Source organism: Canis lupus, chromosome 19 (genome assembly GCF_048164855.1).
Source record: "Canis lupus baileyi chromosome 19, mCanLup2.hap1, whole genome shotgun sequence".
NCBI lineage: Eukaryota > Metazoa > Chordata > Mammalia > Carnivora > Canidae > Canis > Canis lupus.
In genome coordinates this window covers 3914886-3939676 of record NC_132856.1, presented here as the reverse complement: position 1 = coordinate 3939676, position 24791 = coordinate 3914886, and the positions used below count along the sequence as shown (strand labels likewise).

Below are 24791 nucleotides of genomic sequence, written 5' to 3'. Positions count from 1 at the left end.
CGTGCATCATGGAGAAGGTACGTGGCCTATGAAGTTACAGGGGCACTGAGACCCCCAGGAGAGCAGTCAGGATAGGACTAGCGTGCATTTGCTGTGGCAAAATATTCTGGGAGATGAAATGACACCTGATAAGTGTTTATATAAAGACAAACTTACGAGTTAATTGAAAAAAACACCCCACAGGAATACAAATTGTTGGAAGAGTCCTGCTCTAACTCTGGGATGCATAAAGAAAAGACTTTCAGAAGACTATCTGCTAGGCTGTCAGGGATCAGGAATAAGTCACACGCAATGCTTTCTTCCACCTACTTCTTTCTGTTTCCCAAGATTTCTACTGTGAACCTGGGCACTCACAGGCCGCGTACCAGGGGCCACTGGCATGACCTCCTGCACCCAGGCCCGAGCCCAGAGGAAGCGCAGTGCCACCCAGTGCACTCTGGCTGCTGAATGCATGGGCACACGGGGAAGCAGGGGGAGGGTAAGAGGACTGCAGAGGGCTGGGCAGGGGAGGAAGAGGCAGGTGGGGAGGAGCTGTCCCCCTGGGCCACGTCTGTCCCCACGTCCTGGTTAGGGCTCTCAGAGTTGCTGTGGGCCAGGAAGCTCACTGGCTCTCTAGGCCAGCGGTGTCATCTCTGCAGTGATCTGGCTCTGCCCGGTGAAGGGCAGGCAGAGCACAACCTCAGGCCATGCTTATGGCTCCCTGGCCACTGGAAGTCCTGGATTTCTGAGGCCATTGCTCTGTGAGGTGCAGTCACTGGGAGGCACAGGCTGAGGGCACTGCTCTCCACAACCTCCAGAGGGTCCCCCCTGCTCCCTGCCCTTGCTGCCCTGTCCTGGCATGGAAGGCCTCCGGGGCACTGCCGGGGGACCTCCTCCCTGGTCCTGCCCCCAGCTGTGGGGGAGATGCTCGGAGGCACATGTGGAACTCTGGACTGGGTGCCACCAACAGGATGAAGTCTGTCCTCTTACTTGGCATCTGAGACCTGGGTTATCCGTCGTGTACCTCCCTCTGCCCCTCAGCCTCTGTTTGCTTCCACTCCAAGCCAGGAGTCTGGAACGCTCTTCCGTGCCTTTCCTGTCTGGCCAGGCCTGCTCTGCCACAGTCTCCGTGGGAAGGCTTCCCTCATCTGCTTAGGCCAAGCAGGATTCCTCCTTGAACCCCACTTGGCATGATGTTTGCTTTCTGCACTCGTCTCCCTCATGGCCTGTAAGGGAGAGAGGGGTGTGCCCCTGCAGTGTTGGGCACGGGGCGTGGCAGGCAGGCCCAGGGAGGGTTCACGGGATGAAGGCAAAGGGAAGGAGCAGTCTCGCCCAGGTGCACAGGGCAGCAGGAGTAAGAGAAGAGCTCCTGCAGAGCCCATGCCTCCAGGACTAGGAAATACCTGTCTGTGAGCTGGTGGCCCATGGGGAAGCTCAGGCTCAGATGGCAGGCCCTGGGCCCCCATGACCTGGAGCCTGGCTCCCTACCTTGTACGGTGGGCACAGAGTTAAATGTGCTCCATGTGTGAGGTTCACATGGTGGCCATGATTCCACTGGGCCTCAGCAGATATCTCTGCTCCTTCCCAAATCTCAGGATTCTTGTGGCTCGGCTGCCCTGCTCCATTCCCCAACACGCCAGGCCCAGGACATGGTGGGGGTGGGCCGATGTGACCCCAGGGTGACGCTGCTCGCCGTGGCTTTCCTTGGGGACACTCTCCCAGGGCCGGGCTGGCCTTTCTCACCGAGTGCCAGCTCCACACAAAGGCACAGTGGGCTGGAGGCTGCTGGGTCTTGGCTTGGGCCAGGGGTAATCAGGGAAGAATGCGAGAAGCACAACTGTTTCCCAAGCCCTGGCCGCGGGTGCCGCCCTGACATAGCCATCAAAGGCCGGCAAATTGCCTCCAATTGCTGGCGTCGCTTTCATGTTGGGGGCCAGACTGAAGAGGGGCCTCCACGCTGGTGGGCGGCTTGCACCCCCCAGTGGGAACTGAGCCCATGCGAGCAGCTTGGGGTCACTGGCCCCCTTGGTTGGCCCCATGGGGCTGTAGCCAAATCCAGTCACTCCAGCTTCCCCTCCTGGAACAAGCAGCTTTGGAAGGAGCCGAAATGACAGGGCAGAAAGAGAGCTGGGGCAGGGGGCAGGGGACCTTTTTGGGGTCAGTATCCTGGTGATGACGGATGGGCTGGGGAGCCCCGAGGGACATGCCTGGTGGCTGAGCTGGGCTGACATATGGGGTAGCCGGGATGGATGGCCATGGAGGGCCTCAAATCCAGCCGGTCCCTGAGTCTAGACTGGATGCTTGGCCTGTGAGCAGCTTGAGGGGCTGCCCACAGGAGGGACCTCTGTCGGCGAGGCCGAGGTCCCTCAACTGCCATGCTGGGTGGGCTGCAGTGTCAAACTTCACCCAAAGAAAGTGGCCTCTGCCTGCCCGCCCTGTTCAAGAAGCTGCCTTGTGTATGTAGGTCATGGGAGGTATCGGTGGCACAGCGCCTGGCAAGGCCTCTGTAGTGGCTAATGTGGCGGCCTGTGTAGGACATGCCGCTGAGGGGAAGGCTGGAAGTCAGTCTGGCCAGGAGGGGTTGGGGGGGCAGAAATGGGAGGCAGACTCATCTGCGGCAGAGGTGGCCCTGACACAAGGCAGTAGGGCCCCATCTGGGCTGTTTGCACAGGGCTGTTGTTGGCACCCCGTCCTGCAGGTATATTGAGGTGCGAGGACTTGCCCACAGACCCACAGTAGTTGGTGGTACAGCTGAGATTTGAACCCAGATCCCTCTGCAGGCCAGTGGCCCAGGGCTGTGTGGGCCCTGTACAAGCTTTGCTCTGACAGCGCCAGGGGAGAGGAGAGGCCCAAATAGGGCAGGCAATCTGGTATTAGCACAAGGCCCAGAGGCGAGCTGGCATTTGGAGGGAGTTGCATGTTAGGGAGAGCCCGGCTGGCAATAGGAGCCAGTGGGAGCACTGTGGGTGGAGAGAGGCGAGAATGGCCTGGGGGGACAGCCCGTGGGGACACCAGTCAGCTGGCTCCCTTTGTCGAGGCCCCTGACCTCATCCGTGAGAGGTGCCGGTGACCATGCTTGCTACCATGCTACCTTGCTACCATGTCTTTGTCAGCCTTGGTTCTCTGCATTTATCCTTGGGAGTGCACGTCTTTAACGTGTTGACTAAGGCTGGGAAAGCTGCCTGGTTTTCTCTCCTTTCTCGTCCTGCTATGGAGCCCGTATGTAAACAAAGATGCAATTTGCTTTAAAAAGATAAGGTGATTAAGTTTTTATCAGACATGTACTCTGCTGTCCCTGCAACAAAGGGAATTAGGGGAAGGCGGGCGACACAACAGGCCCTTTATTGGAATCGCGCTCTTTCTGAGGCTCTCGAGCGCACACTCGATGGGCTCCATGCGGCCCCTTTGATTGGGTGGAGGCGAGGCAACGGGCGCCCGCACCCCCATTTTGATGTCTTAATGTTGCCTAATTCCTCCTTTAATTTATATTAAGCTTCTTAGCAGCAATGATGAATTCTTCAAAAACAAAAAAGGACCCTTTGCACAAATCTTTCCCACACCGTGTAAATTGAAATTATAATGTAGTCAAGCCTTTGGAGATTGGGGGTGTGTGGGGAGGGAAAACTAGTGCATTCTGTGGAAGGAAGGATTTTGTTTTAAGGCAAAAACAAAACCATTCTGAAAAAGGAAATGACTTGGTTTCAAGAATTGGAGGCTCAATTATTAGAGGGGCAGGCAGCCCAGGTGGAGAAAAGTTTGCCATCACACAGGACATTGCGGGTGCAGCTGGTGTGGGGCTGGGGGCCCAATATTCTGAACTACCCAGCCCCATCCCATTGCTCACAGGGGCGGCCCACTGCTGCCATGATACCTGCCCACCAGGGGCGGGGCCTCATCTCTCTAAAGTGGCTGTGGGGTGGGGGCGGGGGCACTGAGGCTTGCAGTCCCAGCACCCAGGGGCTCTACATCCCACCCAGGTCATTCCTAGTGTGCAACCCAGAAGCTCAGGCAGGGCTCAAACCCTTGCTTGAGTATGCACAGCCCCCAGTGGGGAGCCCACCTGGCATCTCTGATGGCTGGCCCATTCGCTCAGTGCTCCCCTGGGCCCTGTGGGAGCAGGTTGCTGGCACTGGGGCCTCAGGTGCTGGCCTTCTGGCATGAGCCGCCAGGCTGCTCTCCTGCCAGCTCCTTCTTCTGATCTGTTCTTGGGTCTCTTGCCAAAGAGATTTTTTCCAGAACAAAAACCTCATCATCTCTCCCAGCTCAAAATCTTCAGCCATTCTTCAGGCAGGTGTCCAAATTCCTCTAGCCAGCTCCTCCCCAACTACCTCCTGCAGACCCTGTGTGTCCTCAACCTCCACCACTTACCCCTACACAGCCCCCCACCTATTCACAGGGCCTCACCACTCACCTCTGCACAGGGTCCCAACACTCACCCCTGTGAAGGGTCCCCCACTCACCCTGCCCTGGCTCTGTACTGGTGCTCCTTCATCTTGGGGTGACCCACAACACTTGTGTACCTGGCAAACCTCATTCCTTCGGTTTCTCAGCAGAAGGCTTAACATCTTGGCTTGGCCTTTTATGATGTCTTCCAGGCCTCCAGCCTCCAAGGAGACCATGGGGTTACACACTGCCTCATGTCCAGATCCCGAGTCCTCGGGGGACAAGGTGCAGTCTATAAACACTGGCCAGAAGCTCCAGGAAGAGGCACTACTGGTAACTGCCTCATCTACCGGTGGGCTGGACCCTGACAGCTGGCTCTCTCCCAAGGGTGACCTCCCAGGAGGTCAGAGCTTACCCACCTGTCCATCTGACTCCTAATCACCTTCCCACTGCTGGGCAGTCCAGTCAGGCCCTGTCAATCCACAGGAGGCTTGGGGAGCAGGAGGCTGGCCAACTGCTAGCTGGGCTGATGGAGGCAGGAATGCACTGGCCCTCTTCTCCCAATATGTCGTTGTCTGCCTAGCTCTAGAGGCCTGCTCCTCAGCACCCAGGGGACCTGGACCCCAGTCCCAGTACCTAGGCTCACGCTCCCCACCAGCACAGGCAGTACAACTACGTGGGAGGGGACCTGATGGTTCAGAGGGAATTGCCCAAGTGCTCCATGAGGGGTGTGCCAGACATGGGCAGGGGGTGGTGCTGGTGACTGCAACCTGGGGATGGAGCTGCCTCTGAATGGCAGTTTCCAGGATAGGAACCTGGACAGTAGTGTTCCCAGAGACTCCTTCTGGCTGTCCCTCTAGGCTGAGGTTTGATGAAGTGTCTAGGTGGGGAAGGCTGGCTGGACCTTAGGGCCTGGGTTGGCTGGATCCCTATTGTGCTCCAGGGGGAACAGGGCTGAGGCAGGCTACATAGGCAAGTAGCAAGCTGGGTAGGGGACTTGCTAGGTCACTCAGCCTCCACTTCTGCCACCACTGTCATAGGACACTGCTTAGCTAGTATTCTCAACACACACCCAGTCAGGTGGGTTCATATAGCATCCCATTCCAGCTTCCAGACATCCTCTAAGCTACTTTCCAGGCAGGGGAGGTGACCACCCAAGGTCACACAGCTGTTAAATGGGGAGTAGCACTTTGCATTCAAGCCTGTGGCTTTACAAAGCTGTCTGCCTTACTGCAGGCCTGAGAGTCTGGCACTTGGCCTGGCCACCCCAGGGTCCTGCTGCTCCTCACTGGGAACAAAGCAGCAGGATGGCAACACCATGGGCAGGGGGCACGTAAAGGGCTGAGGCTACTGTCTCTGAGGGTGGGGAGGAGATGGCAAAAGGCAAGGGCACTGGCATGACCGGGGACCACACTAACTTGGGCAGCAGCCACCTCTCACCTGGCACCTCCCAGGCTGGGGCAATGTGGACTGGGCTAGGTGAGGAACTTGTCTCCAGAGACTTCCAGGGATGAACACCTCACGTGTCTCTATGTTCTGGGTTCCATCGGGGGACTGCCGGAACTTGGCCATGCCTTGACAGATGCTGAGAGTGGCCACAATGGCAGAGAAGGGGTCTGAAGGAGAAAGACCATCTTGTGTGAGGCAGGCCTAGCCTGAATTGCCCCAAGGACAGGTACCAGCCAGTTCTCAATAATCACGAAAAGAACACCAATGGTAATCCTAGCTAGCATTCACTGTGCCTTCGTCACATGCCAGGCCCTATTCAGAGTGCTCTATACACACTGCCCCTCCATTCCTAAATTGCTCCCTGGGTGTTGATTCTATTTACACACAAGGAAACAGGCACAGAGAGAGCAGAGCCAGTACGTCTCCAACATCACACAGTGAAGATGTGGTAGGCTGAGCTCAAACCTGCCGTCTGGGTTCAGAGCTGGACTCCCCTCTGCTGCACCACATCCTGGTGCCCATGGGGCTACTCTCAGGCACTGGGCCTGCCCCCATGTGACCTCTGTCATGGATGTACATGAGCTCACTTCCCTGACTATGACTCTGAGGATAGAGATTAGATCCCAGAGCTTGGCACAGTGTCTGGTCAGGGAAGCATCAGAAAAGCACTTTTCCATGCCTTAACCTGTACAAAGAAGGCACCATATCCACTCCATCATTCAGGGAAACTGGGGCCCAGGGATCCAAAATAATTCACCCAAGGTCACACGGCTAGTGGCAAACAAGTGATCATACATCCTCATTACTACTTGGATCCCAAGTTCTTTTCCAGGTAGTTGGAGGAAGAGTCACCTTCCTTCTTTCAGACGGTACTGCAGAGTGCCACCTTTGTGCTGGTACCGACGGTAAGCCTGACTTTGCCAATGATGTGCACATGTATATGCATGCACACATGCGTGTACACACATGTCTCTGGACTGAGAGACCCCTGGAGGGCAGGATCCATTCCTTCTGTGGGTTCTGTATAGCTCCCAGAACACAATGGCTACTGAGACAGGTAATCATCAGAGGACAGTGACCAGGCCAAGGAGCTTTCCTGGAGACAGGCCTCAGTGAGGGCTGGGCAGGCAGGGGAGGGTGGGGGATGGTTGACAGAGCTCTGAGCCCTTGGTCCAGGTCTGGATACCAGGCCGTGTGACATGGTGGCCTTATTGCCCTGCTCTGAGTTTTGGCGTCTTCCTCAGTCAGGATGAGGGATGACGGGAGTAGGGCCTACAGCAGGAGCTGCCTCTAGGGCACCAACTTCTGCTACTGGACTTTCCCCAACCTGCCCCTCCGTGCAAAGGCCAGGATTTGCCCCTCCTGCAGGTGCCCGCCTCCATGGACAGCCCCTTGGCCAGCAGTGGGGGAGGAGCACGGTCCCTGGTGGCCCCCCGCAGAGACTGTCCCCACCACTGCCACCAAGGGAGCTGAATTTTAATACTCCAAACACTCACTCCCTAAATGTGTACACTCTTTAACAGCAGTTAATCTTCAATTAAAATACCTAGAGCAGAAACTAAGATAACTGGTTTAAAAGGTAGAGCTTATTGACAATAAAAGTCTTCTTCATATTGCTTTTCTTTAAAAAAAATTCCACATATTAAAAATGTCATTTTTATGACTTGGGAAAAAAAAAAAACCTCATCCAGAATAATGAAGGTGAACAAAGGCCTGGGGAGCAGTCATCTTCCAGGGGCCATATGTGGCGTCCTGATTACTGTATCAGCCCTGTTTCCAAAGTGGAAGGAGAGGCGGGTGGGCAGGCCCCGGGGCTGGCAGTCCTCTCCGGCTGACAAGGAAGCTGAGCTTCAGTGGTCCCTCTCTGATGGTTTACCCCCTCCCTGACCTGTGAAGACTACAGCTGGGATTAGCACAGGGGTCCCCACCACTTCACACAGACATGCCCTCACAGGCAGATCCCAGGCTTGGTTAGTGGCTCTCAGGCTCACAGGGGTTGGTATGTGCATGGGGTAACCCACCCACCTGGCATGCCAACACCCAGCATGCCCTCTGAGGCCCTCTGAGGCTGGCTGTACCATTACTGCATGCACACAATATCCATTTGACCTCTGTCTGCCGTGTGCACCAGGCACCAGAACCTAGGTTGGCTCCTACCACTTCCACCCCCGTGCCCACACAACATGGTGTTGCCCAGCACAATGCCTGGCACAGAAGAGGTGCCTGCAAGTGGCATCATACCTTCTCACCTCGTCCTGGTCCTTCTCCCACTGTATTTTACACTACAACTGCCTCTGGATCACTGGCCATCCCTACCAGCCCTGGGGTGCTCTTGTAGGCATGATAGGGATGTGGCTTCCTTCCTCTGGTTCCATGCTACCCCATATAGCTGCTGACAGGCTGGTGCAGACCCTTGTCCACTGGGTTGTTCTTCTTCTTCCAAAACACTGTCTGTGGCTCTGCTCTGGTTAGGATTTAATCACTTTGTGGCCACACGGCTCAGGTCCTTCATCATGGCCTCATGGGGTTACTGTACATAGGGGAGGCCACCCCTGAGTCTGGAGGAGTATACAGGCTTTGGCTTGGAGAATCTCCAACCAGGTGTTCCTCCACTCTCAGGAGTCTGGGTTGCATGGGGCCGGGGAAGACTGGCCCAGGGTTGGGCACAGTGCCGATGGATCTGAGCTGGTATCCATGGGTGTCTCTGTGCCAGCATGAACACGAGGGGTTCTTGTCTGGGAAGTGCAGCATGTGTATCAAAGAATAGCTGTCATCATGGCCCATTTTCCAGGCTTGGCCCTGGTACCACAGCCAGCCATAGGAAGGTCACTGGGTTGGGAGGTGTGGGCTCTGCAGGGTACTTGGGAGATGGCCCCATAAATCTCAGTTTCCATGTCTGTGAAGCGGGTCAAACAGCCCTCTATTCTAGCAGGGAGTGGGGAACAGCCCCTTAGAGAGGCAGTGAGAGAGAGCCGTGGAGAGAGCTGGGCATGGGAAAAGGCCCTGCAGATGCACTCTGCCTTCCCCAGCCCTGGAAATGATGCCTTCTTCCTCTTTGTTTTTTCAAATAAAGTTTGTGCAAGCCTTAAATGTCAGACACCTGTGCTACTGGTACTGAGGAGTGAGGTGCCGCACACTGCTCTGTGTATGTGGAATTCACGTCTGCCACATGCATGGTCCTATGTGGGTGTGATGGTAGGGGCTGAGGTGGCCTGAGCTTCGCTCAGAGGAAGCCCCTATCCTCTAAAGACCATGACAGGCCACGAGAAACCCAGGGGACAAGGTGACACGAGTGCTAGCAGAGCCCCAGGGGAGAGAGGATGGACTCACCACCCCCTTCTTGGATCATGGTGGTCCTACACCAGCCAGGGGCACTCAGAGCCCTGCAGAGAGTGAGCCTGGACCAGGTACCCACAGCATCCTGTGTCACCCTCCAACTAGTCAGGGGGTACAGGTGTGGTCACCAGTGTGGCTGGGGTGACAAAGGTCAAACGGAATGGTCCAGGAGCGGAGAGAGTTGAGGGGGCCTTGGTTACCTTGCCCGGCTCTGCACAAAGCCCACAGCCATACTGGCTGGGGCACAGAGCTGGGCAAGGTTGTAGGGCATCAGGCATAGAGCCTAGCATCTCAAAGTTGGAGGCACTTTTGGGGGTCACCTGGGGAGGCCATGCCAACCCAGGAGGGGTGGGGGCTCTTCTGCCTCTTGGGCAGATGGAGAAAGCTGGTGCCGAGAGATCACCACAGCTCGGGGCTGCAAACCTTCATTTCTGGCCTTTTGGAAGCAACGAGCACATCAGCAGCCACTGTCTTTGGAGATCAGAAGTTCAGGAGTTTGCCTCAGATGTGCAGCCTGTTCATTCATTTCTTCGATCATATCTACTGAGTGCCTACTCTGTGTCAGGCCCTGCCCTGGGTACTGGGCCTGACACAGCTTACACTGAAGTGAGGAGACAGGCCACTCAACCACAGGAAAATAGTGGGCATCAGTGGTGATGGTGCCTCCAGAAACGCAGGGAGCTCTGCTGCTTTATAGACGGGGCCAGCTATCTCTCTGGGGCCCAGCCACTGGAGCCAAATGAACAGACATGCTGGTCAGGTTTCTGAATTTGACAGAAGGTCTTCACATACCACTCTTGCTTCTCCGGTGGTCAAAGTCTAATCCTTTTAACGTCCCCAAGTGCAGAGACAAGGAAGCAAAAGGTCCCAGAGGTCCCTCCGTGTCTGAAATGAGTGACCAGGATATCTTTGTGCTACCAAGCCAATCCTGCTGCTCTCCTGCCCCTGATTGTCACAGACACCCCTCACCTCGGCGCGAAATCAAATCAAAACTGCACATGCTCCCACAGAGGCTGCAGGCCCCTCACTCTGGCTCTAGCCTAGCAGGAGTTTTCCACACGCACACACGTATGCATGCCATGGGCTCCATGGTGCTCGATCCTAGACCATCCCTCCTTCTCATACCTACCTCTCCTACCATACCCCCTCCATAGAATAGGGCAAGTGGGAGAAGGAATAAAGGCAAGTGAAAGGCCTCCACATAATAGCATCATTTGCACACCTGAGCCCGGAATGGCCCACCCATCTTTTTCACTGGGCAGAAGTTCAGGCCCCTGTGCTGAACAAGCCCCACGCATTGGTGTTAATCAAGACCTTGAATTGCCAAAGCAACATAAACTATATATGAGTTCTCTGAGGAGGCAGAGGAGCCCCCGCCCCACATTTTCATGAGGGAACTCACTCTCACAAGAGGTGGGTAGCTGTGAGGATATGAAGGAAATTGAGGCCAGAGCCTTCTACTTTAAAATGCAGTTATTTGGGGGCAGTAGACCTATTGTGCTTGGCTTCCCTGTCTCTAGGACCCAAATCCAGGTTTTCAGCACCTTGCTTGTGCCCACACACTGAGCCACCCTACCCACCTGACTCTCAGCTTCAGCTGTTTGAGCAACCGGCCAGCAACATGGAAAAGAGGGTGGGATTGGATCTGCGTGAGCTGAGGCCTGATCATGAGCATATTACGTGCTTACTCTCAAGGCAGGTAGTTCATCTATTCTCTTATCTGTAAAATGGACACAATCCTTACTGCACATGGCCAGTACGTGGATTAATGCAAGAGAAGGTCATAGCATGTAGGAAGAGCCCCAGGAATGCCTGGCTCTCTCCTCTCTGGTGGCCCTGATAACAAAGGCGATGTTCTGAGAAGTGCCTGGCCAGAGCCCTCATGGGACTCTGGATTCAGGGTGCTGACGGAGACCGTCCAAGCAGTGGGATGCTACATGTGAAGCACTGACCCCGTGCCCACCGGCACAGGGTAAGCCCTCCCCCAACACTGGCAGCTACTACCTCAGGCACTCTGTGTGGTGTCCCTGGCTGTTCTGACAGCTCACAGCCACCCCAGGTCGGAAAAACTGGGCTCTAGATTCTGAGGAGGGACTCTGCCCAGACAAGCACCAGGTCTGAGGCTCCACTCAGACCGTGTCAGGCAGTCAGTGGGAGATAGAGCTCTTGGAGCTAATACTCTCTTCTGCTGAGGTCAAGCACAGCACGCTCCCTGTTAGGGTAGGTCCATGAAATTACTGTATCAAATGAAAACCAAAAGCCCTCCCAATCTTCCTGTAACTGGACCATGTTTATAAGCTGGGGCCTCCTGTAACCAGGCAGCCAGTCTCTTCCAGGCGTGTGGGGTGGACCCTTTCCAGAGGGATAGCTTTGCTACTGCCCACTGTGTGGCTCAGGATGACCGTGTGAGCTCTCTGGGCTGGCTCATCAGCTGGTAATAGGGGCTGAACAGAAGATGTGTGTCCCAGATGGCTGGGAGGGTGCCAGGTAGGAGCAGATGGTGGAGCTGCATGGAGCTTGGTGCCCTCCATGTCCCTGTTGGACAAGTATCAATCATTAGGTGGTGCTAAGCCCCCTTGCCACCCAAGTCCCTCTGCCTCTTCTGCAGCTCCGGTGATAAATGACCCCAGCATACAGCTCCTCCCCCATGGTCCATCTCTCCTCTCCCTCTTTCCATGACTCTGACTCGGTCAATGGACATGGCAAATGGTCTCGGCCTCAGCTCCTGCTGGCACCCCACTGGAAGGCCTTCCCCAGTACCCTGCCCAGCTGATTTGTCCTTTAAGTGGCAGCTCAAGCTGGTTGTCTTCTCTAGTGCCACCTACCCTGGGATGGGTCCTGTGGTGCATGATATGCTCCCAGGATCCTGAGGGCTTTGACCCACAGTACAGAAAAGGGGGTAGTATCAGGGAGGTCCTGAAGATCATCAGCCTGAGGGATCCTCTCCCTTATATTGGAAAGGTAGACTGGATACCCCCTCACACCTTCCACTCTGTCTTCTAGACTGGGTTTCAAAGAGCACCTGCCAAAAGGGTATGAGCTAGAGAGGGCGGGGCTGGCCTCCCTTTGCCAGATATTTTAGGCACACCACATGAAAACACATGGTCAGTGAGGAGACGCCGGGGTTGTGACACACTGTACCAGGGAGGACCAGGCCAGGCTGGTCCCTTACTGGAAAGAAGTGAGCCCATGGTGGGTGTTTCTTCCAGTCCCACCCATCTCTGGATGAATTCTAGGCTTTGGGGCCTAGCCTGCCAGCCCCCAGTGTCCCAGGGAAGCCTACCCCTAGCTTTAGCTATACTGCTGGTGCTCACCTAATGTGCCTGCATCCTCCTGTTGGCTTCTCCAGCTAAGCCATGAGGGCTGCTCCTCTGGATGCCTTCTGGAAAGGCCCACGGTCCTTCTCAGTCTGTGTTTGCCTGCTTGCCTTTGCTGAGCTTTCTCCCTGGGCCATGAGTTCCTTGGGAGGTAGGGCTGTAAGGCACTCACCACCCAGCCCCAGGCCCGAGCAGGCTATGGCATATGCATTTACTCAATCTTTAGCCGAGCATGTTGATTTGGTCTCTATCCTCATGGGGCTTATGCCCAGTAACCACTGGGTGAACAGACCCTAACATCAGAAGTTAACAAGTGCTGTAGCTCTGCTATGTCTATGTTCTCATTTAAACGTGCTCTTTCATTTGTCTGTTTAGCCACAGCAGCCCTATGTGGAAGTCTTATCATTTCTCCCCAGCTTAGAAATGAGGAAACTGAGGCCCGGAGAGGTGAAGTCATCTGCCCAAGAACACACAGCTAATTAAGTGGTGGAGCTGGAATCCTGACTGGCTGGGGCTTGAGAAAGTGTGTTCTCACCACCTGACAACAGTGTGCCTCTCATGTACCAGGAAAGGAAGAGTGGGTGCTGTGAGCATGAGGACTGTGAAGTACTGACACAGGGAGACCGGAGAGGGGGCCTCTGGGTGTCGTTTAAAGCCAATCTGAAGTAGGTACATAAGGAAGCCATGGGAAGGAAAGGGGATAGCGCTGTGGGCAGAGGGAATGGCATGTGCAAAGGCCTGGAGAAGGGAAGAGGCTGGGGCTTGGGGGGAAGTGACTTAAAGCTGGTGTGGTGGTGGCGCAGGGAGAGTGAGGAGCTTGGTAGGGCCAGCCGCCTCTCAGGCCTGGAGGCTGTGAGCCATGAGAAGCCACCGGGGTGGAGGTGGGCATGGGCCTCAGTGGATTCTGAATGAATGAATGACAGGATGAATAAACGCACCGTAGCAAGTCAGGGGAGAGAGCTGTGGAAAGAACAACATCCTGTCCCAGATCCCTTCTCGGGAACAATGACCCCTCTGGCTGTTGCCATCGAAGGCCACTGTGCACTTACTCCCCCACCTTCAGGGAGTACAACGACCACCCCACACATGGGTGGGTGGACTGTGGCTAAGGCCTTGAGGGTGACTGCTTGCATTGGCAGCAGGAGCTGGGAAAGCGGTAGGCTTCCAGGGCTGGCAGGAAGCCACCCAAGATGCTGACCCTATGCCCAGTGGGTCAGACTGATGGATACAGTGCAAAGGCAGGGGGTGTGGGGTCCCATGGAAGCTTTGAGGGGGCTCCAGAGGGCCCAAGAGTGGAGGGAGGAACATAGAGGAATTCTGTCTAAGTCAAAGGACCAGGGCTTTGCTCAGTGCCCCCAAGTGATCCCCTGTGTTAACAATTTCTAGTGCTGAGCAGAACAGGGAGGGGAGAATGTGGGAGTATCCACTCAAATTACTTTTGTGCAGTTTTAGGGGAGCCCAGTTCCTGGAGACACAGTTGGGTGGGCCTTTGTCCTCATAGGCTGAGTTGATTCAGAGTCTCCTGTCTCCTAGATCTACCTCATTTTCCACTTAGCTCCCAGATACCTGACCCAGGTCTCTGCCCCTGATCTTCCTCAGGTCTAGATACTTAGGCTCAGTGCCTCTTCCAACCCCACAGCTGGAAAAGGCCAGCTGAGACCACTTCTTCCAGGGAGTCCTCTGTGCTGTGTGGACAGGCCCTGCAAGCAGAAGGACTTCCAGAGCCCCTGGACAGGGAGCTGGTGCTGGGCTTCCCTATTACCAGCTGGGTGGCCTCAGGCCAGCTTCATGACTCTCAGAGCCTTCACGGCCAAGTCTGTGGCATGAGGACCATGGTCCTCATCATGTGGGCAGTGGAAAGGGTAAATGGGATGGTAGCACTGAGCAGGGAATTTCCTCTGAGCAGGGAGGGTTTCAACGGTGCAGGCAGGGTCCTGTCTGGCCTGCTCCATGGCCTGGACCAAGCCGAAGTGATTCAGAACTGTCCTTTCCCTCTCTGGAGATGAAACGAGCAGAAACCAGTGACTGTCTCACATTTGGTTTCCTCAGTTGGTAGAGACATGGTCACATGTCTTCATTTCAGTCACTTTGAAGAGGATTTTTACTCTCTTTTCTTAAAGACTAGCTACAACAGTGAGAACTGCCAGGATATGTGGGCATTTTTATCCAAGGAAAACTCAAGCATGTGTGGGGAAGAAGGGGCAGAGCTGCTGTCTCTTTCTAAGCAAACCACCCACAGTTCCTTGCCCTGTGGCAAGGTCCAGCGTTGGGGAAGGAGAAGGGTGCCCAGAAGAGTGGCTAGGTCACCCATGGCCCCCTGGGCCAGGCACCTGTGCCCTGGTGGAGAACACAGAGTATGAAGCTCTGGGTTGGGCCTGCTCCCGGCTGCTGTCAGGGAGGCCTGGCCTCTGGCCACAGCTCCCACAGAGTCTGCTTCCCTCTGAAATCATGGTATCACCTGCCATTACACAGCCCCTCCCACCAGTCTCAGCTGTCACCAGGTCCCTCAGCTGCTTATGTGGCTGGAGGAAGAGAAGTGAGCCAGGGGCTGCAGGGGACTGGTGGGCAGTGCCTGACGGCTCATTCATTCATAGCAACATGTGCAAAGGGATAGAGCACCCTGTTTTCTGGCTCATCTGGCACTCTATCTCTCCCTGATCTAAATTTCAGCTGCCTTGTAAAGGCCATCTGAGTCCCTCGTCACCATTAAAATTCCTGGATGACCTACCCAGGGTTTCCCAAATCTCGTTTCCATGTTGCTAATTTTGCCACCACCTTTTTAACTTACTGAATATTTCTTTAAATCAACTCATTTATTCAATTATAAAATGTTATAAGCTACCATAAATGGAAATGCAGCATCCCTGTCACCACAGAATGCATAATATTAAAGCAGACACATGCCTGGCAACATTGTTTGTAGGCTTGTTTGAATATTGTCATGAATCCTCTTGCACACTCCAGAGAGGTCCGCGCAGCATGCTAGGGGTACTGCTGCTCGAGCTGTTTCCTGGGTGCTCCTTCCACAGACCAACATGCCTGTCAGAGCCTCCTTGCCTCCTGTCCGTCTGTCCAGCTGCAGCTGGGGAGTTGGGAGCACTGCGCTCAAGGCCAGTCTCAGGGCTTGGCTGTGGATTCTCATGATTGCCAAGGTTGGTCAGCGACTTGGGTAGAAAGGGACTCAAAGCTACCAAGTCAGTGCATGTGAGACGGGCAGTGTGGGCATGGGACCCAGCCAAACTGTGGGGACCTGGCACCTGGCACGGCTCACTGAGCTGTGTGAGGATGTCCTACACACTCTATAGCTGAGGCTATAGGTGGCTTTTTGTGGGTCAAATGTGGCCCCTAGAGGGGCTTTAAAAATTGTGGACTGGTTACCAACATTTAAAAATGCAGGCTCACATTCCAAAGGCAACAGGTGGCCTGAGGCAAGCATGCACTGCCGCTTCAGACAGGGCATGGGGCCCCCACCCTGCAATCAGTGCCTCCCACGACAGACTCAGCCAACCTCAACGAGGCTGCCTGCCTGGCCTGGGAGCATTCTCATTTCCTGGGTCTTGTTGCAGGTCTGAGCTACAGTAGCCCCATGGATGGTGAACCCTAGGGCTGTCTGGAGCGCTGGAGGAACCCAGACTGCCCATCATGGCTTCGGGTGGCCCAGGGAGATGCCAAAGAGGCTGTCTTTGCCAGCTAGTGCCCCTTCTCAGATCCCTGAGCGCTGTGGAGTTTGCAGAAGCCACACACTCAAACAAGACCCCATATGGGCTGCCAGAGAAGGTGAGGGTGTTGGGAGCCTGGGACCCTGCCTTGCCATTGATGCTACTGTGTGCCCTGCATGACTCTGATCCTCTGCTGTTTCCTCTGGGACTTGGGATAACACCACCTTCCCCACGAGACTGTGGGGAGGGCTAAGAAAATCCCTGGTGCACTCAGTCCAGTAGATGCTGGGGATGTGGTAGCAAAATGAAGAAGTGGAAGCTCTGTTCTCTGGGCATTGTCCCTCAATGAGTTCTTAACTTTGGTCATGTCCCCTCTCTGGCATCAGTTGCAGGCACAGAGGCCTCCAGCTGCTTCAGGTTCTACGCCCTCTATTCTCTCCCCAGCAAGCAACTGTGCATGCCTGCTGAGAGTGAGACATAGGGGGGACAACACCATGCCCACTGAATTGCCAGAGTTGCTGTGAGGCCCATGTGAGTAAGTAAGGTCACTTAGGCCCAGCTGGGTCCTGAGCATCTCCCTCAGCCTCATGGCTACTTGGTCACCGAGTCTGGTCTGGCCTGTTGCTTATCTCTCTGCCTCCTCCATTCTGGGTCACCCCATCATCCTGGACCTTCTGATCCTGCCCCTTACAAAGTGGGTCATGGGATCTTCTGGAGGCTTCATCAGGCTCCTGCCAAAGACTCTTCAAGGACCTACCATCCATCAAGGAGGATCCCTGACCTCTTCAGGTATCAAGGCATCCCATGCCCTGTCCAGTGCCCCCCAACAGCCCAGGTGCTTTGGGCACAGAATGTCCTCTCTCCCAAGCAATAGCCATGGCTTTTTCTGCCTGAAACTTCCTTCCCTAGACCACCACTCCCACCTTCAAGGCTGAACTCAGTGCCACCTCTTCCGAGAGTGGTTCCCTTTGAGCCAGCCTGGCTATTGCTTCTCTCTGTGCCTGCAGACAGAGGCACCTGGGCCCTCCTTCCCGGGGCTCACACTGTCATCAGAGACCAAGAAGAAAAATGCCAGCCTGAGAGCAGAAACCAGCCTCCACAAGATTTCTGAAATATTTGAATGACTCCCTCACCTTCAAACTCAGGACATTTGACATGCAATTCTGAATTTCTAGTTTGTCTTGAAAAGCCAGAGGACCTGTCCTCACACTGCCATCCTGCTGCAGTGGGGTGAGGCAGGTCCACCAGCTACTCTGTATTTACTGCCAAACCCTGCTTCTTTTACTTGAATTGAGATTGGCTCCCTTCATTCTGTGACCTGCCTGTCCCCGGTAGACACTCGTATTGACAATCCAGCAGGATAAGCCTCTGAGCCTGAGCCCCCTACCCCTGACTTCGCAGCACCAACTGCTGGCTGATATCTGTTAGACAGGGCTCAGTATAGGCTGTGGTGATGTAAAGGGCATGGGCTCGCTGTCTCAGTCTTGCTCTCCCGCAGGAGATGGCCAGAGCTTAGGCTGTACACTCAGACTGCCAGGACCCAAACCTTAGTTTGGGCTTAGATCAACTGTGGGGCTTCATGGAAGACACTGGACTCTATGGCTCAGTGTCCTCATCTGAAAAGTGGGAGCAGTACTAGAACTTATCTTACAGGGTTGCTGTAAGGCCTAGGTGAGTTAACAGAATGTAAAGCACTTAGAACAGTGTCCAGCACAAAGCAAGTTCTAAACGATATTAGTCATTTTTATCCTTACACCACAAACACTACCACCCTCGTGTGTACTGTGTACCCATCAGTCAGCACAATAGCACAGACGTCTTTCGAGTACTTACTGTGTACCAGGCCCTGCTCTAGGTGTGGGGGACGTAGCAGTCTACAGGTAATGTTTGCAGAGGGGACCGACTTAGATGACCAACACACAGATGAGGGAGGATGTTGTGGACTGTGCTGTGAAGGCAGTACAATAAAGTAGCAAGGGACAACACTGGGCCCAAGGTAGGGGTGCTATTCTGGATGGGTGCTCTGCTAGGCTGGTCTGAAGCCTGGAGGACCAGGAGCCGGCTGCAAATATTTGAGGGGGAAGCCAGTGGGGGCTTCGCTCAAGACCTCATGGGGCAAGGAGGATGCTGGTGTGGCTGGAGGAGGGGGCTGTGAGGAGGTGGGGTCTGGGGGCTATGCACAGCTCACCCTCACCAGCCACAGCAGCTGCCCCTCTTAGGGAGAAAGCAGGCGGTACCCGTCTGCACCCTTTGCCGGCTGCCTTTTGTAGATGGCCGTGAGCTGGGCTGAGTGCCCCTTCAGCACAAGGCTGGGGAGGGCTGGGGAGGTGGTACTTATTTTTTCTTCTTCTCTTTGCTTTTTTTCCCCCCAGGTTCATCCTAGTATGGCTGTGAGGACACAGAGGGAGAAAGGGCAAGAGTTGAGAGTGGCAGGAATTTATGAGCTCAGAGTGCAGGCTGCCTTTGGCGGGGGGGGGGGGGGAGGGGGCTCCTTTTGCCAAAACAATATTTAATTTTTTTAAAAGGCTGCTACAAAGCCATGATTAAGCTCAAGGCCCTAAAACAAGCCCATAAAATCGAAAAATATTTATCTGGAAGGGTGGCAAGTCCAATAAAAGTTTTATGAATGTTTTATAACTGCCCTGTCAGGAAGCTGGCCTCTCACTCACCTCCCTTCTGTGAAAAAAACAACACACACACATACTCATGGGCACAGACTCGCACTGGCACAGACTCACGCTTACACCTGTGGACACGCAGACTGAGATACATCTGCACACACATAGAGCCCCTACAATCTCCTGCTGGTCTGCACTGTCTCAGGTGGGAATGGGGCATGGGGGAGGAGGGTAGGCACGTCTCTTTCAGAGCCTGTACCAGTTTGCAGGGACCTGCATCCTGGGGCCTGGTCAAGGCTGCCAGCATCTTGGCTCTGGGCATGCTGCCTCCTCCTCAGCCCTACGTTCTGGCTCTCAGCTACGTGTCTACCCTCAGCAGGCACAAGGCCTCAGGTCCAGCCTCCAGTTAGCACCCTATTTTCCCAGGAGAGGCACCTCAAAATCCAGGAGTTGGAAGGGAGCTTTCTGCTTTGAGGCCTTAGATTTCTTTACCATGGCAACCCAGAGGGCTTACTGGGAGGCCAAAAACTGCCAGGGACTTTATCCTTTGTCACAATTTGGGGAATGAGTGTGAGGACGCCTAGGAAGTGGCCTGTCTCTAATGGCTTCTCCTGTCCTGATGCTGTGGATCAAGTCCACACCAGGCCCTGGCATGAGTTAGCTATGCCAAGCACTCTCACTGCATTTCCTGAGGCAGCTCACTCTGGCCCCTGGGCCCAGCCAACTGGATCTTCTCACCCTGATGTTCACCGTCTTACCTATCTCAGGGCCTTTGCACAGACCTCCTCACTATAATGCTGCTTCATCTAAATTCCCCTTGGTTTCATCTAAGGCCTATGAGACTGCCTTTTTCCTATCATGCCTGCCCTCTTCTTCCATGGTGCCCATTTGTCTGGAAGCACGAGCCACCTCGGGGCCGTCTGACCACCCCTTTGAGCTCTGGGAAGGCAGGGACAGAGCAACTTCTCTTGCCATTTAGTTCCTAGCCTAAGCCAAGGGTGTAGCATGGAAGAGGTGAACAACAATGACTGAGCAAGCCTCGGACTCTCGAGCCTGGAGGTACAATGCAGGCGGCTTTCCCAAGGTCCCCACTGGTCCTGGCCCAACTACTAGAGGCCAAGCCTGGCAATGCTTAGGCCTTGCCCAAAACCTACCCTTGCCTCAGAGAGATCGCCCCCTTTCTGGGGCAAGGCCCAGCTCCTGGGGTCAGTCTGCAGCAACCAGCAATTCCCTTTCTAACAACATTGAAGATGAGCACTTAGGTCGAGGGGTGCCAGCTACATACCTGGCACTGACAGTTGCTTTTAGATTCCAGCTCACCTCATTTGCACATTCTTCTTCTTCTTTAGGTAATGTGATAGGCTCCAGATCTATGAAGCAGCCACCAGGAAGGCTTAGGAAAACATAGGGATCTGACTTCAAGTTACAGATGGGAAATGGCTTTTGGCAGAAATCAGAGGAGGAAACCAGGGGCCCAATTTCCAATTGAACACTCAGGGTTCCCTTCACCTCCAAGAGCCAATGAGAACCTCCAGGTCTGCTCTCTTGGGGGAGGCTAGAAGGATTCCCACAAAGGCCCGATATTTAGGACCAATCTTGGGCTTCCGAGAAACCTGGCTGAACAGAAGCATCTGGGGAGAAAGTTGCTCCAAAATCCCAGTGACTGCTTCCTTCACTGGCAAGAAATGGGGAGCAGAGTAAGGCACGGGCCAGTGGGGTGAGCTCAGAGGAGAGGCTGGCAGGCCCTTGTGTTACCACAGCTGCACACATTCTAGGACCAGACAATCAAGCTTCCTTGTGCCTACCTATAGAAATGCTGACACTGCTCAGTAGAGGGCAAGAGTGGAAACAGTCCACCTGTCCCAGACAGGAGACAGGTATACCCACCATGCTGCTATTCAGACTATGAGGTAACATATAGCAGTCAAACAAGTCACCCAGAGCCATGGACTGGAACAGCTACTGTTCCATCAATACTTGGTTCAGTGCGAGACCATGCATGTGAAAACCGAAAACACAAGAAACCATGACGCTATTTGGACGCAGTTGTGTGTGGCCAGAATACAGACGCCCATGAGCACAAGATCCCCAGCTTATGGGGGTGGGGGGCCTTCTCTTTACTGGTGATATTCTATTTCTTAAAAAAAGAGGGGGGGTACTGAGAAATTTGAAACGTGACAGATGTCCATATCTGTATGACATTGCTATATTCTGTTCTGTATGGCTAACGTTTTTCAGGGTTACAAACAATTTTTTTTTTCTTTTTTTTTTTTTAAGAAAAACAAATACTCATTAAAAGGAGAAAAGGTGCAGAGACGTGAGTTGTGAGGTCATAAGCTGTGCTCTGGGCAGTCCCTGCCTAGGCCCTTGCTCCTCTGCTCTCAGCTTCTTCATCTGCCCACTAGGGAGCACGAAGCCAGGCTCAGACAGCTGTCCCAGGGCTGGCTGGGCATATGTGTGTGTCATAAAGAGACTGTGACCAAGTCAAGCCGGGTCTTCAGTGTCTGCTACCACCCAAGTTATTACCTCCTTGCTCCCTACACACTTGGCCTGAGAAGCACCAGTTGTCATAGGACCTTTCCTCATCCTGGGGACATAAGGTGGTGTCAAAGCTATGCAGCAGTGGGTGCCATGGGAATAGCTGATGAGGTTGGGGCAGGGCTCCTGGAGTAAGCTCTAAGACCCCAAAGAAAATACTTGCCCAGTCCCATTTCCCTTGCTTTGTGAACTTTCTTCTAAATGGGTCCCTGGCTACAGGCCTCTATGTGCTGCTGGGGCACACACCCTAGAGGACCTCTTCCTGGGGGCCCTATGCTCACAATGGTCACAGTGAGAAGTCCTTGGGAGCACCCTGTGTGGATGACATGGGACCATGCCCAGGGCGAGGCTGGCCGGCAGATGGTTTCTGTCCACTGCGCTGTGTTTATGTTAATTGCAGATATTTTTAACGTATTGTGTTACTCCATCCATCTTTGTGAACGGTCTGTCTTGTAAAATTCTTTTAATGATGTTATTTTTCCTTGCCTATCTTCATCATCTACAATTATTTATAATATCATTGTCTTTGTTTCAAACACTGGGTATAAACATTGTTGTAACAGTTCTTCGATGGGGTTCATATAATTTTTACAATTGCTTTGAAATACTTCAATGGCCAAAGGGGGAGGAGGTTGGTCATTGGTTTGGGGGAAAAAAAAGACACCCCAAAGTGCTCTCTGCTCTTGGTGAAAGGTCCTCCTCCATCAGGATGGCTTCCAGGAGAGGCTGGCTCTTGTCAGGGGCGGTCCCTCTAGAAAGTGGGGCGGGGTGGGAGGTGGCAGGTTGGCAACACTAGCTTGCAGCAGGGTTAGGTTTCAGAGCCGCCTTCCCTACAGACATGGGGCAAGATCCATAAAGGCCACCATCAGGGTAAGACGCCAGTGAGGAAGATGGATGGCTTGTTTTCATTTTTATAGGGAGTTTCTGAAGCCTCCGCTCTCATCCCTCACCTCTCCTCCACTCTCTTTTCTCCCAGCCAAGTGCTTTCTAGAGTCTCCCTGGCTGGCTGGCCTGCTGTGTAGAGCACAACCCAGCGCAGTACCTGAGCCTGGGACAGAGCCCACCCTCCCCTTGGGGTCACTGGGGCTGTCCAGAGCTGCCCCTAACAAAGTTGGTTTTGGAGCCCCGTGGGGCTGATGTGGGGATAGCTGGGGATAGACTGCTATCATCGGGGCCAGCAGCTAGCCTGGAGCTCAGGGGCTGCCTAAAACCTCTTGCCTTGTGTCTGCTCTGCCATGCTTGCTGTGAACTCTCAGGGGCTCCCACCAGCAGTCTGCCAACCCCCCGGAACCCCAGCACCATCATCATCCTCGAACATACCTCTGACCCTGGCCTTCTTTGCCCAAGACCCGTGGTAGCTCTCTAGTGCCTGGCAGTGAGCCCCGAACAGCCCACCCCCAAGCCTCACACCAAGCCCCTTTGCCTCCCCCTCTGTGCCTCCCAACAGGCTGAGTGTGCTAGCCTGCCTTCCTTCCTTAGGCAGTACAGGGCTCTGGGGATTTACTGGTGCGCAGATTGAACACAGACCCTGCCCTCAGGGGCTTCACAGGTGGTCCTTGAATCCAGCAAAGGGCAATTCATCCTTTAAGGGCTTGGAGAAGACCCCTGCCCCAAGTCCTTGGCTCCCTCCTGCATGATCTCAGACAGATCACCTCCACGGCCCTGGCCAGTGGGGTGATGAAGCTGCCTACCCGTGATGTAGCTGGCCTGCCTGGGGACAGAGCCTAGGCTTGGGTTCAGGACTTAGAACCTGGCACCGAGGGATTTGCATTGGGTGAAAGAGACCTTTGGACCAGAGATGTGGGTGCCATGGTGGACGAAGGGCCATCTGGGCAGATGCCTGCACAGGGCCTTGGAGAGACAGAGTTTACATTTAAACTTTGGGGATCTGAAGGTCAGAATCTAAGAGGTACTCAGACCCCAGGGTAGGAGGCCAAAGTGGAGAATTCTGGGAGGTCTTTATAAGCATGCCCAGGGAACTGCACCCTTTTCTCCACTTACCTTCTTTTCTAGGCCTCTTTAAAGATATGGCAAAATAGTTACCAAAGAAATGCAAATGAAAACACCCAGATGCCATTTTCCATGTGTCAAATTAGCAAGGATAAAGAACACAGGGGCAGCCAGTGCTGCTGTGGTGGTGGAGGAACAGATGCCCTCACACAGGGCTGACAGGAGTATAAAATGATGGGCCACTTGTGGAAATCACTCTGCCAGGAACTTTCAAGAACATTTTAAATGTTTTTATTTTCTTTTTAAAAATCAGACAATTCAACTTCTGAGAATCTATCTTAAGAAAAACACCTTATATTTAAAGACAGATTTACACACAAAGATGTTGCCAGCAATGCTGTTTAGGTCGAGCAGTTGTCAACACCCGAATGTGCAACAGATGCCTGGGTAACCTGTAGTACTGGCCAGGGTCGGTGGTGGGGACTGCGTCACACCACCATTGAGATGGTGGTCACGTTAATGGTGACAACAGCTAAGTTCACACTATGCTCGAAGTGTGCCAGGCATTGTGCTGAGTGTTATATATGCTTGCCCATTTTACCATGCACTTAGATGGTGGAGCATCCCATGTAGGGCATACCTGTTATCCCCAATTTATGGATGAGGGAACTACAGCTTGGAGAGGCCCAGGCACTTCCCCAAGGTTACAAACCTGGTAAGTAAAGGTTCTGGTTGTGGGCCAAGCTCTGGTCCAAGGACAGGACCCAGGCTCTTAGTCAATGCACAACTCAATGCCCTGAAGCCTACAGAGTAAAACACAAGAGGAAGTAAATCTTACATGATAATATGATTGATAATACTGATTGAAAAGAATCAGAATACAAGACTGTATACACTGCATCCTCTCCACTACATAAAAATCAGCCTTTGCAGAGAAAAGGCAGAGGAAACCAAGTGAAAATATTAATGATGGGACTATGGGAGACCTGTTTCCCTTCTTTTTACTTTTCTTTAAACGTGAATTTCCTAAATGAATAGTGCTATTACTTTTAGGTTATAAAAAAAACAGTCTATGATTTTGTTTCAAACCTCCTAAAACATCTCATTTGGAAACAGACTCTGACTCATGTGTGAAAGGGTGTCCCCTGCTGGAACAGGAGGAGGACAGTAGGGTGGTCTAGGGCCAGAACAATCATCTATACCTGCCACAGGTTCTAGTGGGAAATTCTGCCCTGTTTTTCAGGGCAAATATTGCCCAGTCTGCTGAAGACTTCTGAGACCTAGTTAGGCAAACTGGCAGGCTGTGATATCCTTACTGCTTTTCCACCTCACAAGTCAGCATAGCAGGGCTGATGAGAATAAATGATATTATCCTTGCAATTGGGCCAGTCATTGCGATCAAGGAGAGGAAGGTTTACAACAGCTGAGGGGACATGGTTCTTCTAGAGCCCACCATGCATGGACCTGACAAAAGAGAGCTTAGTCGGAGCTAACTGTATGGGGTGCTGGGGACATGAGGAGACTCAGGTGGGGCCTTCAGCCTAGGGGAGGTGACCAGGGAG

The 24791-nt window shown here is 53.8% G+C and overlaps 1 protein-coding gene across 9 annotated transcripts in view; it reads right to left on the bottom strand.

Annotated features, from left to right (window-relative positions):
- EEFSEC (eukaryotic elongation factor, selenocysteine-tRNA specific) overlaps positions 1-24791 on the bottom strand; it is a 266019-nt gene that overhangs the window by 4809 nt on the left and 236419 nt on the right. The window contains exon 8 of one of the 9 annotated variants that reach the window (XM_072784892.1): positions 5803-5978. The exons of the other annotated variants lie outside the window; for them this stretch is intronic. Within the exon in view, the coding sequence (XP_072640993.1) occupies positions 5803-5978 (176 nt within the window). The remainder of the gene's footprint in view (positions 1-5802; positions 5979-24791) is intronic. 9 annotated transcript variants of the gene reach the window in all.